Raw genomic sequence first — 12,990 nt, 5'->3', positions numbered from 1 at the left:
GGTCTTACTAATTAAGATCAGGATTTGGGTTTTTGACTAGGAGAAAAAAATTTATTGGACCTCCTCATATATATTTTCAAAACAAGGGGGGTATCACTCATTTCCCCTTATTTGTAAGACTAAGGGGGTTATATCTAATGGACCCATAGAAGATTGAAGAAAAGAACATTAGAAATAGGACCCATCAAACTTCTTTCCTTCTTATGTGTAAGGTTGATAGAGCAATACACATATTTGCTAGCATCAAATTCGAATCTTCTCAAATTCCGTGCTTCTTTTTATCACTTGCAAGCCATTGCAAAAGTAAAAATCATAGTTAGAGCCCGTTTGGCTAAACTTATTAAAAATAGCTAATAAGATCTTACATATGATAAGTTGTTTTATTTTTTACGTCTTATTTTAGAATTACTTTTTAAAGTGTTTGGATACTGAGCTTATAAGCTATTTTTACTCATAATAAGATCTTAAATAAAATGTGCAGTAGAGTACTTTTTAAAAAAAAATTTATAAGCTCTCAGGCAGCTTAGTTTTTGAATTTTTAAAATATTTTTTAAAAATTTTCCCAAACTTTGAAAGAGTTTATAAGCCCTTAAACATCTCATAAGCTTTTTTTTTAACAGCTTAGTGAAACAGCCTCTTAGTATCCACCCAAAAAACATCACTATTTCCTGAATAAAATTAATAGTCTTTTACATTACAAGAATGGCCTCAGGAATAAATCAATAAAATATCCAAAACATAAGTTTCAATTATCACCAAAAAAGAAAAAAAATAATAAAAAAAATTTGGGGGCCCTAAGTTTAAAAAAAAAAATTAGAGACCCTAAGCAACCTGAGAGACCCAAGGCAACCGCCTACTCCACATCCTCTTAAAATCGGCCCTGAATCAAATAATGCTTCGACCTCTCTTGACGAAAACTCGTCCTCTTTAACTTTGACGGGCTTCTTCAAAAGCTTCGCAACTTGTTTCCAATGTCTTTTATCTGCAATATTCATAGAGAAATAGTTTTAGTTAACGAAAGTAAACAAAAAAATTCGGGTTGATTCAAATAGAACAAAAGAACATTAGAAATAGGACCCATCAAACTTCTTTCCTTCCTATGTGTAAGGTTGATAGAGCAATACACGTATTTGCAAGCATCAAAGTCAATCTTCTCAGACTCCCTGCTTCTTTTTATCACTTGCAACTTGCAAGCCATTGGAAAAGTAAAAATCATAGTTAGAGCATGTTTGGCTAAACTTATTAAAAATAGCTAATAAGATCTTACATATGATAAGTTTTTTTAAGAGCTGATAAGTTTTTACGTCTTATTTTTAGAATTACTTTTTTAAAGTGTTTGGATACTTAGTTTATAAGTTTGTTTTTACTCATAATAAGATCTTAAATAAAAATGTGGAGTAGAGTACTTTAAAAAAAAAATTAAAAGCTCTCAAACAGCTTAGTTTTTGAATTTTTAAAATATTTTTTAAAATTTTTCCCACACTTTAAAAGATATTATAAGCCCAAACATCTCATAAGCTTTTTTTAACAGGTTATAAGCTTACTCAAACAGCCTCTTAATATCCACCCAAACAACATCACTATTTCCTTGGTAAAATTAATAGTCTTTTACATTACAAGAATGGCCTCAGGAATAAATCAAGAAAATATCCAAAACATAAGTTTCAATGATCACCAAAAAAGAAAAAAAAGAAAAATCAAATCAGCAACAGATTTATTTGAATACTTGAGGCATTTCAATCGCTGAGCAACACACGATAAGCCATGTGAATATGATGATGTTGTTTGGAATATATTATTATCCTCTTCAACGCCTGCACACACATATAATAAATGGCATGTGCAGAAAAATCAATCAAAACCTCTCTTCAACGATTTCAAGGATCAAGCTATCCAAATTCAAAGACAAAAAGCAAAATCCACCGTGCAGCTAAATTGAAAATCAACATAGATTTGACGACCATTAATTACCTTTATAGATCTGTAATTGAAGAATGTATTTTAGCTTTTGTACCATAATCGGATCGCCACTCGCGCATTTTCTTCATAAAGGATGGGCTGCAATCATCTACCTCTAGTATTTCGGTGTTCTTGAATTGATTTGAGATGTTTTCCAATTTATAGCAATGCCTAACAATCACCCACCTTAAGTATAAAATGTCAAATTCCAAGTTCTCTATATCCAAGTCTTCCAGCAGCAAGAATTCCAGACTGGGGAACTGTCCTCGTCTTTGGCTGGTTTTCCACAGAGGGCCGCAAAAGGCATACCAGCGCAGCTTGAGCACTACAAGATTCGGTAATGATGCAATCACTTCCATATTCTCCCAAGGCAATCCACATCCACTCAGGCTTATCTTCTTAATGTTAATAGGAAAATTCGGAACTGAACGAACAATTTGAGAGCTCATATTAGGATTTACAATAACGAATTTGAATGACACAAATTCCTCATAGACAGAAGCTAAATGACGGAAAAAACTGAAGGTTTCGGTTGAGTCGTGTGATGACTCAATTTGAACGGCTATTCTCGTTAGCTTGGGGATTCTTGAAAGCACTTCCATGGTACAACTGTGAACACTCACACCTGAAACTGTTAAGAGACTCTCAAGATGAGAATCATCCGGAGGAGGTGGGAGGTCGAAGCCCTTGCAATAAAGTTGCTTCAGTTTATGCATGTTCCAGATATCTATAGGCAGATAAACTGGACCATTATTCGATAATTTGATGTTATGATGCCGAGTGAAAATCAATACCTCGAGTTTGTAAAGTGTGGATATGGAGTTGGGGAGCTCTCTATCACACGTGATGGAAAGATACGTCAAGTGAACTAATGCAAGTAGTTGATGTGGGAACTCGTAGAAGCGGATCGCAAGTGCATCTAGTACCTTGAGCAATCTAAAACACGAGGGCAACAATACTGGATATTGTTGTTTTGGACCGAAACAAAGAAGAGATCGTGCATTCGGAACAGATTCCATCCATTCATGAACTTGTGTTAAAGCAAGAACAACGTTATTGTGGACGCACAAACGCTGCTGCATTCTGATGTTCTCCGGAGTACAATCGGTGTATTTTTTCAGGATATGGAAAAACTTTTCACTCTTAGCTTCACTAACACATAGACTTCGAAAGGTGAAATGCAGTCTACAATTCTTGAAACTATACATATCTACAGAGGTGTGCTTTCCTCTCAAAACAACACTTTGCAGAATAAGTAGATCCAAGGTGTATCCGTTAGTTTCTTCAATCCCTGGGTCTGTCTCCAGAAAGCCCTCAGAGACCCATAATTTAATGAGCTTTGATCGAGAAATTGCATAATGTTTTGGGAACACACCCATATACATAAAGAATGGCTTTAGATGCTGAGGCAACATCATGTAACTAAAAAATAGTGCCTTTGAGAGTGGGGTATCGTCATATCTTGTGATGACGAGTGGATCTTCTTTTTCCGATAATGTCTTCCATTCTTGAAAAGATTTTCCACGCAGATTTTGTCCAACCTGTATAATTGCTGCAGGGAGACCTTCAGAGTTCTTGGCAATCTTCTTCCCAATTTTCTCAAGTTCTCGACTGCACTTCTCCTCTCTATTACTAATAAATGCGGTCTGATGAAGTAGTTTCCAACTGTCGTCGTCGTTGAGAAACGGTAATATAATAAGCTTGTCTGTATGAATGTAGTCAAATGATATTTTGATATGAGATATGACGATGATCTGACTTCCATTTCTGTTTTCTGGAAAATCACCAGGTACTAGATCAGCGTCAGCCCATACATCGTCTAACACAATTAGATACTTTTGAGTAGATAAAGCCTCCCAAAATTGATTCTCCAAATAATCCGTGTCTAGTTTATCAGAAGGGATGACGACACCAAGTTCATCGAGAACACGCAGCATAATATCTACCGGTCGAGTGTAGTCTGGGCCGATGTGCAGAAATAAACGAGTTTCGAACTCTTGTATAACAAGTGGATCGTTGTAAACTTGTTTAACAAGACTAGTCTTACCGATTCCGGTCATGCCCACAACTGATTTAACTAAGTCATGGGAATTGGGATCCAAAATCAATTGTTTAAGTGCTCTAATTTGGTCATCGAATCCCACCAGAAGATTCTGTGGTTGATTGTGAGTATTATAATCTGAAGAAGCAAAATTAGAATACCTGCTGCTGCTGCAGATCTGTTGTTGTTGTTGTTCTTCTTCGTCAGTTGCTGTGAGAAACGAAGTAATTTCTTGTTTGACTATTTCCAGTTGTTGGGAGAGAGACAAAGTAAAACCGTCTATGTCATCATGATCTCGATCAGACAAGTCGGAGTCGATAAGATCTTGGAATATTAGGAGAGCATCTATGATTCGTCTTTCATAAGCTGCCGCATCAACTTTCTTGCTGCTGGGAAGCTCCTCCATTTTATTGAGAACTGAATCCATTTCATCAAGGATAGATAGCTTGTCTGATTGGTAAAGAAAATCATCCGATTCGGAAATGCGATTCAGTGTCTGCTGAAGGGAAATTACAGCAGCAAAAGAACCCATTTCGTACTAACCCACCTCTCTCTCTCTCTCTGTGACAGAGAGAAAGTAATAATAACTTTTTTTTTTTTTTTGATTAAATTCAAGTCCATTACAAGGGGAAGTAGGGGAGGGAGGGACTCGAACCCTAGACCGTTACCCTATTGGTAAAGGCTAGGTACCAACTCTCCTAATAAGGCTCAATTTGATAAGATTTGCAGAAAAGAAGTACTAAGGTTTAATAATAATAATAATAATAATAATAATAATAATAATAATAATAATAATAATAATAATAATAATAATAATAATAATGGTGGCTAATTACGGCCCACCCCTGAGTTATGGTTGTATTACGAAAACCCTCATCTTGTTTGGGTAATTACAGCCACCCCTCAACTATGTATTATCTTACGAAAATACTCATCTAGAGGTAAATTTAAGGATGTTAAGTCGGCAAAACCGAACCGAAATTTAGGTACGCCGGTATGAATAATTTAGGTACGCCGACATTTCATACCGATAATTGGATAATTTAAGAAAACTCCCCCAAATGCCTTTTGCAGTTAGTATAGAGCCAAAAAACTATTTTTTTTTTTTTTGTGATAAATCCAGAATTTAATTTTAAATTATACAATACTATTATACCCCCACAAAACTCATATCCAACACCTTTTAACTCTAGCCACACCAATTTTCTATCCTTCTCTCTCGATCAATATTTCTCTAACGACGAGATTTGGTCCCGATGACCGGATGTAGAGCCGCCGAGCAGATCTTTGTCGGGGATTTCTTTCCTCCCATCTCCGTCGTTGCTCTTCTCTCTTTTTTTTTTTTTTTTTTTTGACCTTAACTTTTTTCTCCACCGCCTCCCTTTTATTTTTTCTCGTTCAACCGCTGCTTCAAGAACGGATCGTAGTTAGAGTTTCCTCACTAATTGGTGTGCCTCCAGCAAAGATTTCGGCTACTGATTTACAGATTGATAGCGGGAGTTAGGGAACCAACGAAGTTTCTCAGCCGACTACATGAGGGCAAAGGAAGGTGTCCCTTTTCTTTGTGTTTTTTGATTTTACGGTGCATTTGGATGGAGGGATTTGGGGGAGGGATTTCAAATTCATAATAACAAATCCCTCGGACTTGTTTGGATTGAGGGATTTGGAGATGGATTTCAAATTCCCACCCCTCCTTTTTAGTTGATTTTGGAGCAATAGTGATGGATTTCAAATGACTCCAAAATTGGAGTCATTTCAAATTCATTCCCCAAATCAAATCCCTCCCCAAATCCCTCCATCCAAATGGACCCTTAAATTTTGGTCGGCATATTCATCATTAGGGTCCATTTGATATACACCCTTAGTATTGGAAAATATATAGGGATGAGTCCACCCCTAAAATTATTCCTTTGAGATAACCCCTGGAGAGGCAAAAGTACTATTGTGCCCTTATATCCAGTTTTTACCCAACTGCATTCAGTATTTTTGCTAACTGCATTCAGCATTATGGTCAACTGCAATTAGTATTTAGACCTGCATTTATCATATTATCAGATTTTTTTAATAAAAAATTATAAATGTTTATTTTATTATTATTTTTTTATATATACCTCTGTCGTATTTTTTTCATTTTTTTAAATTGTTTAATTTTTTGTAATTTTTTAATTTTGTTTCAATTTTTTGATAAGTTTATTGTACTGAAATTGACTACACATGACTATTGTATATATATTATATATGACAATATAAAAAAAACTTCATCTACGCCAAAAAGAAAATTCACAATTTGAATCTTGATATTATAAATCAACTAATTCCCAACAAAAATTTGTAAAAACACAATCATCAACTCACTATACATCATAAAAAACACATAGCTTATATAGCTTATATATAACAATATATTACTACGAGCTACTACACGTGACCATATATGACTACACGTGATTATATATGACTACACGTGACTATATATGATTATATGTATATGTCCACGTGTGACTATATATGACTTGATAACGCAAATCTCTCCAATACTGAAACAAGTATAGCCAAGTTCCAATCTGGAAAATATTATGCAATTGCATTACCCGTGCTCTTATTGGAAAAAAAAAAAAAAACCAATCATAAATAAAAATTCATGACCACTACAAGAAAAATGAATTTTAGTGACAACGTAAGTTGTCACATTAGATCATAAAATTGTCACAAATGAAATTTAGTGTCAATATAATATTGTCACTACGTTGTCACTAATTCTGTGTCGCTAATGCTCATTGGTGATAACTTACAAAATATTGTCACTTTAGACTTTAGTTAAAGTGACAACATTCATATTGTCACTTAAGCAAGAAGAGTGACAACTTGAATGTCGTCACTAATAAAATGAACCTAGAATGACAACTTGAATGTTGTCACTAATAAAATAAATATAGAATGACAACTTGAATGTCATCACTAGTTAAATGTAGACACGGCCACGGGCCGGTTTTGGGCCCGGAACCGGCCCGAACCGGCTCGTTGACCGTGTGAACCGGCCCGGAACCGTGAACCGGCCCGTCCTACCCGGGACGGGCCCAGTTCTTAGATTTGGTGAACCGTGAACCGCCGGGCCGGCCCGGCGGTTCACCCGGATTTAAAAAAAAAAAAAAAAAAATATTCAAAAAAATTCAAAAAAAAAGCAAATAACGGCTAGTGAACCGGCAGTTATTTACTTTTTTTTGAATTTTTTTGAATTTTTTTTCCCCCCCAATTTTTCCTATAAATACCCTCACACCCCAATTTTGCTTTTTTTTGATTTTTTTTTGCCCCCAAACCCCCCCAATTTTTCCTATAAATACCCTCACACCCCAATTTTTCCTATAATTTACTTATTCATCAAATATTTCAAACTTGTGCTTCTAAATTGACTTTTCATTTATTTCCTTTTCCTTTATCTATTTAAAAGTATTTCTTTTAATTTACTTATTCATTAAATATTTCAAAAAAAAAAAAAAACAAAAACAAAAAAAAAAAAAATTCAAAATTTCCGGGCCGACCCGGAACCGGCCCGGATAGGCCCGTGAACCGGCCCGAACCAGCGGGCCGACCCGGCCCGGTGAACCGTGCACGCCACGGGCCGGTTCCGGTTCCGGAAAATGTGAACCGTGAACCGGTCCGAACCGGTCCGAACCGGCCCGAAGCGGCCCGTGGCCGTGTCTAGTTAAATGAACCTAGAGTGACAACTTGAATGTTGTCACTCATTCACTACATTTTGTGAAGCATATTTATACACATTTATTTATGTTTGCCCTGAACACCAAACAATAAAAAAAATCCAATATTATAAATATTGAGATACTATTTCAATCAAAATTTCCACTACAAATCAAGACATATAACAATAAATAACAAAAATAACATTTACCAAAGATTTTTTCCTTACAATACGATTTGTGGAAAAAAAGTACATATATTGTAAACTAGTCTGGTCAATCGTAAACCTAACTCTAATCAGACAAGAACTCCGTAAAATGCAGCAACAATACAATCGATATCATTTCTTTCTCTTCACTGTTTCTTTTTATCAATTGAACCTGCTATTTACAAATTATATATTTACGCTCGAATATATAATAAATGTACTGTTTAAAGAGGATTAATAAAAATAATCAAAATAAGACCACTTTTTGGGTGTTATGTATTGTACTAACCGTCACACAATTGCGGTTCCATGGCTCGTAACTGGAGTTGGAGCTATGTGCTCTCGTTACTCAGCCCTGATGTATCTCTCTGTAATAAAATAATAATCCACCAAACTATAAGGCACATTATAACTATTTCACCTGTTTTCATTAACCAAAATTGCACAAAGCTCTTAAAATATAGCCATTTCATTAACTAAAGTTCTTTCTTTTCCACCATAATTGCACAAGCTCTTATGTGCTAATACAGTAATACACACACAATAAATAAGCTAATTTGTCCATCAATTTCGACATGCATTTTTCCTGATTACCTGAGAATGTGAACGATCGACGAGATGATTATAGTGCTGAATCTGCCCTCGGCATCCATTTCAACCACATTGAATAAATTTCAGATTCTTGAATTTGTCCAAGGAGTTATGCGCTTGCCATATAAAACTTTTTGAGTTGTTGCGTGTAATGGGCCTTTGGTTGAAAGAAGGAATTGCCCTTGTCGAATTAAGCCTTTTGCTGCATGTTCCTATGCCTAGAAGCTCTTAGGACCAAGAGGACTGTCTGACACTTGGCATTTCCTCTTCTTCATGTTGTCATCTTTAGCTTGATCTTCCTTTATGCTCAAAGGCTAAAAAAAACAGAGAAGAATCAGAAATCAAAGAATGAAACATGAAAAACAATAGACATTACTATATTAGCATTTTTTAAGATTCGTGCAACACTACGAAAACATATAGTGTAGATTTAAGAAGTCCGAGTTCGGATTTTCTTAGAATGAAGGCACGCTTAACGTGCAAATGAACCTAAAAATATAGTTTTAGTGGGAAAGACAATCATTATTTGGCGAAGAACTTCTATTATTATTGTTCATTAGAAATATTAAAATAAAGAAGACAGTTCGCTTTCTTGATTTTATAGGTCTGTATCATGTAAAGAGAATTAGTATCTTTACTGGCAATGGTGGAACCAGGATTTTATCTTCACTCGGGCCGTATATAGAATATTTTTTTTCCAAGGGGTCATTTAGACTACTCGAAAAAAAACAAATTTCTCTATAAAATACTAGGCTACGTTTGTAAAAATAAATTAGCTCCACCACTGATGGATGAGAAATTTTAGTGAACGACACTGCATGAATTTGAATTATGCATTTCCCTACAACTAATTTAATTTTATCCAGACAAACTACCTCAGAAATTGATGATATGAAAAACAATACCTTATTTTCTGTCAAGTTTTCCTCCGATTCAGGGGCATCTCCGATAAGCAATCCAAGTGATAGCGTCAATTTCTTTAACTTGCTCAAAGCATCAATCCTACTTTGTTCTGTTAACCTTGCATGCTTTCTTGCTTCCTCCAACTCAAAGTCCCTCACCTTCATTGCCCCATTCATCTCTGTAACAATTTCCAATAAGCTCGAGCATGTTCCAATTTTCATTTCAACAAACTCAACCATAGGCTTACACATTATTTCCACCAATTCACATACTTCATCTGCATACAGTCTAAGGAAACCAAACTTTCTTTAAGTATGGTAACTTGTGATGATTAATTATTAATTTTATTGTGGGAAAGAGGCATGTCAAAGATTCACACTCCTTACAATTTATTAGGCTTAACAATTATACTGATTGAACACGAGTCCCCTTCATCATATAGTTGAGCATGATTTCAGCTCTTAATACAGTTCTTTTCCAGCATAACTAGTCTTGTCTTATTTACTTGTACGCTAATCTACTTTGGTGAATCACGAAGAACGATTTAGTTATGGTCTCACTACTTCACCACTCCTGCCTATACATAAGACTTTTATTATCGTTCGTCTAACAGAAACACATAAACCGTGACTACGCCTATTTCACATCTTAAAGACCTGAATATTGTTACAAGGCACAAGCACTAAAGGATCATATAAAATTTGATTTGTATCCAGAAAATCCATTAAAAACCTTAAGATCTAATTTCAATTAAAATAACTTATATTATTGGAGTATTCCAATAATAGTGCTGGAAAATAAAACTCATCACAATTCCAATTTATCAAATATAGAATTATCCAAGATATGCAAATACACATACCTTAAATTCTCAAACTTGCTTTTGTTGCTTAGTTTGCAGTCTACCAATGGTGCTCAGAAGTTCACCCACCGACAATTTTGTACGCTCGTTAAGTGCTTATGCAACAACCTTCCCTAGTTAAAATTCTCTTAGTTCTCGCCTAAAATTGTTATGCTCTTATTCTCACCTGCAAATTTATTTGGAAAATATTTATGAAACTAAGTACCATAAGTGAAAAATAAATACACACACAAGCATAGTCCCTTCTTTATCTAGAAAAAAAATTAACGAACAAGATTTGCACATTATTCTATATCTCAAGAAGCATAATCACCCAACAAACACATAACAATGTTGATCCATTTAAATTTCCAAGACTATTCCGTTGAAATTCAAGTTTAATATTATATCCTTTTTGAGTCCTTGCAAAGACGAAAACAATGAAAAGAGTTGTAAAATTCCAAGTTACTGACCTCTTGTTATTTTTCAGTGATGATGACCCTACTTAGTCATTGTCCTCCCGCCCGAAGTTGTATATAATCTCAATCTGCAGTAACCACATAATTAGTGTTACAAGTTGTGCAATGGCAGAGAAATGCTTAAAGGCTAATCAATTGAGAGACAATGTTGTAATAGCATAATAGAAGAACTTCCTTTTCTATTAGCAATTGATTTGGAAGATAAATGCAAACAAAAAGACGAACGAAAGCTCAAACTCGTGCAAAACTTTACAATCAACTAATACATAATCCATGCAATAGATAAAATAGGCTCCAGGGATAGGAATATAAATACAAAATTATGCAAAGATTCATTTTCGTTACTCTTGCACGTATAATGGACGGGATATGAAAGCCTACATGAGAGTAAAACTTTATGTTGTTAAGAGTAAAATGCCAAGTAAAACATACAAAACCCAGATTGCCCTTATGATGGAAAACATAATGTAGTACTGTAATACAAAAAGAACGTACCAATTCTATTTATCCCATATATAACTGTAAAGAGAAAAACACAAACACATTTAAGGTGCAACAGAAGATATTATTTAAGAACGAACCAATTATACTCACTGACATGCAACAATGTTTACAGTTAATAACAACTTAAATCTAACTAACTTTTCCCTAAAAATCTTTCACTAACACCATTTCTATTAAACTTACCTAATAAATAAACCAAAACAAGAGTCTAATTCACCTCCCCACCAATTGCTTCATTCACAAAAAAATTAGCATGTCGTTGCCCCGCCATGTTCCCGGATTATAAATAACAGAATTCCAAAATGAAACACGAATCAAACAACGAGAACTTCAACAATTTTTTTTATTTTGCAGACAAGTCCTTCAACAATAAATCCCGAATTTGAAGATCTCTATGAATTCACATATATACATATTATTAAACTGTAAAATAAACCTGTAAACCTAACCTGGAAACATAAATTTTAGATGTTTGAGGTCCAATTGTCGTGTATGCTCACTGATTTCCACTGAATTGTGACCGCCGAGGAATTAATCAGGAGTCTTATTATAAAAACTATAGAGACGGAGAATCAAACAACGAGAACTTCATAAATTTTAAAATAATTGAAAAGGGAAGAGAAATAATTTTAAAATAATTGAAAAGAGGCGGAGAAATCAAACAACGCGCCGATTGAAATTATACCTCGAGCAAACCAGTTCTAATCTGGTAATGGAGCGGATCGAAGGCGATTTTGAGCTGTTCGCGGCCGGAGACAATTCGCCGGAGCTTGGTTTGAACAGGATCGAAACCTAATTGAGACGATTCACCAGAACTTGGTTTGACAGGTGCGAAACCTAATTGCGAAAATTACAGAGACCAGGGAATCAAATGATCGACAGAGATCTCAAAAATTGGAAAAATAATTGCAAAGAAACGAAAAAAATCAATGGAAGGTGTTTGGGCTGGGAGCAATTTTTGGCTGGGTTTGGGTTTTGCCCTTGCTATCGTATTTGTGATAAGGATGAAATCCCCTTGTAGGAAAACAAAGTGCAACTTTTGTTTTTCAACTAAAGTGCGATTCAATTATCAAAAAAAAAAACTAAAGTGCGATTTTGCATAAATCCCTTTCTTTTTTTCCAAATAAAGTCATATTTATAATTGGCAAAATATATTATGTATACATTTTTTTTACTTATAATTTGTTTTGTCTTTTTAATTAATAAAACAAAATCAGTGTCTTTTTTTTTACTTCATTTTTTTGTGTCTTGAGCTAATCTCATTTTAATTAATCAATTTTTTGATAAAATATAATTAAGTACTTGTAATTTTTTCTTTTTTTATCAAAGTACTCAAACCTCAATTTCTTTTTGCCTTTAGGGATGAGTTCGATTAAGAAAGTATCATCAATGACAATAGTATGTTATCACTAAAAAAAATATGGTATTGGTGACAATAAATAAGTTGTCACTACAGAAAAGTGGTCATTGGTGACAAGTGATATTTTATCACTAAAGAGAAGTTATCATTAATTACAACTTATATGTTGTCAATAAAAAAAAGTATTATTAAGTATTATTAGTGATAATAAGTAGACATGGCCACGGGCCGGGTTTGACCCGGACCCGGCCCGGACCCGCACCGTTGTCTGCCCCGCGCCGCCCCGTTGACCACGGACCCGGACCCGCCCAAGCACGGGTCGGTTTCGGGTCCAGATATTTTGGACCCGAGACCCGGCGGGGGGGCCCGAGGACCCGGACCTAGGGGTGTAAACGAGCCGAGCTCGAG

The 12,990-nt window shown here is 35.0% G+C and overlaps 1 protein-coding gene, 1 long non-coding RNA gene and 1 pseudogene across 3 annotated transcripts in view; all 3 read right to left on the bottom strand.

Moving 5' to 3' along the window:
* LOC148772710 (disease resistance protein RPH8A-like) overlaps positions 1–4,583 on the bottom strand; it is a 42,784-nt gene extending 38,201 nt beyond the window's left edge. The window contains exon 1 of the mRNA XM_088818972.1: positions 1,972–4,583. Within this exon, the coding sequence (XP_088675098.1) occupies positions 1,974–4,532 (2,559 nt within the window). The 5' untranslated portion in view covers positions 4,533–4,583 and the 3' untranslated portion in view covers positions 1,972–1,973. The remainder of the gene's footprint in view (positions 1–1,971) is intronic.
* Positions 4,584–8,498: 3,915 nt separating this feature from the next.
* On the bottom strand, positions 8,499–12,072 carry LOC105955012 (uncharacterized; annotated as a pseudogene). Its single transcript, XR_016031188.1, has 3 exons — positions 11,908–12,072; positions 9,401–9,640; positions 8,499–8,809 (listed from the first exon to the last, which is right to left on the bottom strand). The product of XR_016031188.1 is annotated as an uncharacterized LOC105955012 (transcript).
* Positions 10,259–11,733, bottom strand: LOC105965237 (uncharacterized). The gene is made up of 3 exons (XR_016031583.1): positions 11,672–11,733; positions 10,713–10,786; positions 10,259–10,368 (listed from the first exon to the last, which is right to left on the bottom strand). It is a non-coding gene; the product is annotated as an uncharacterized LOC105965237 (long non-coding RNA).
* Positions 12,073–12,990: the final 918 nt, after the last annotated feature.

Source organism: Erythranthe guttata, chromosome 1, assembly GCF_056151865.1.
Source record: "Erythranthe guttata isolate IM_541 chromosome 1, IM_541, whole genome shotgun sequence".
Lineage (NCBI taxonomy): Eukaryota > Viridiplantae > Streptophyta > Magnoliopsida > Lamiales > Phrymaceae > Erythranthe > Erythranthe guttata.
The sequence above is the reverse complement of the archived record's forward strand: the minus strand, read 5'-3'. Positions and strand labels throughout refer to the sequence as shown.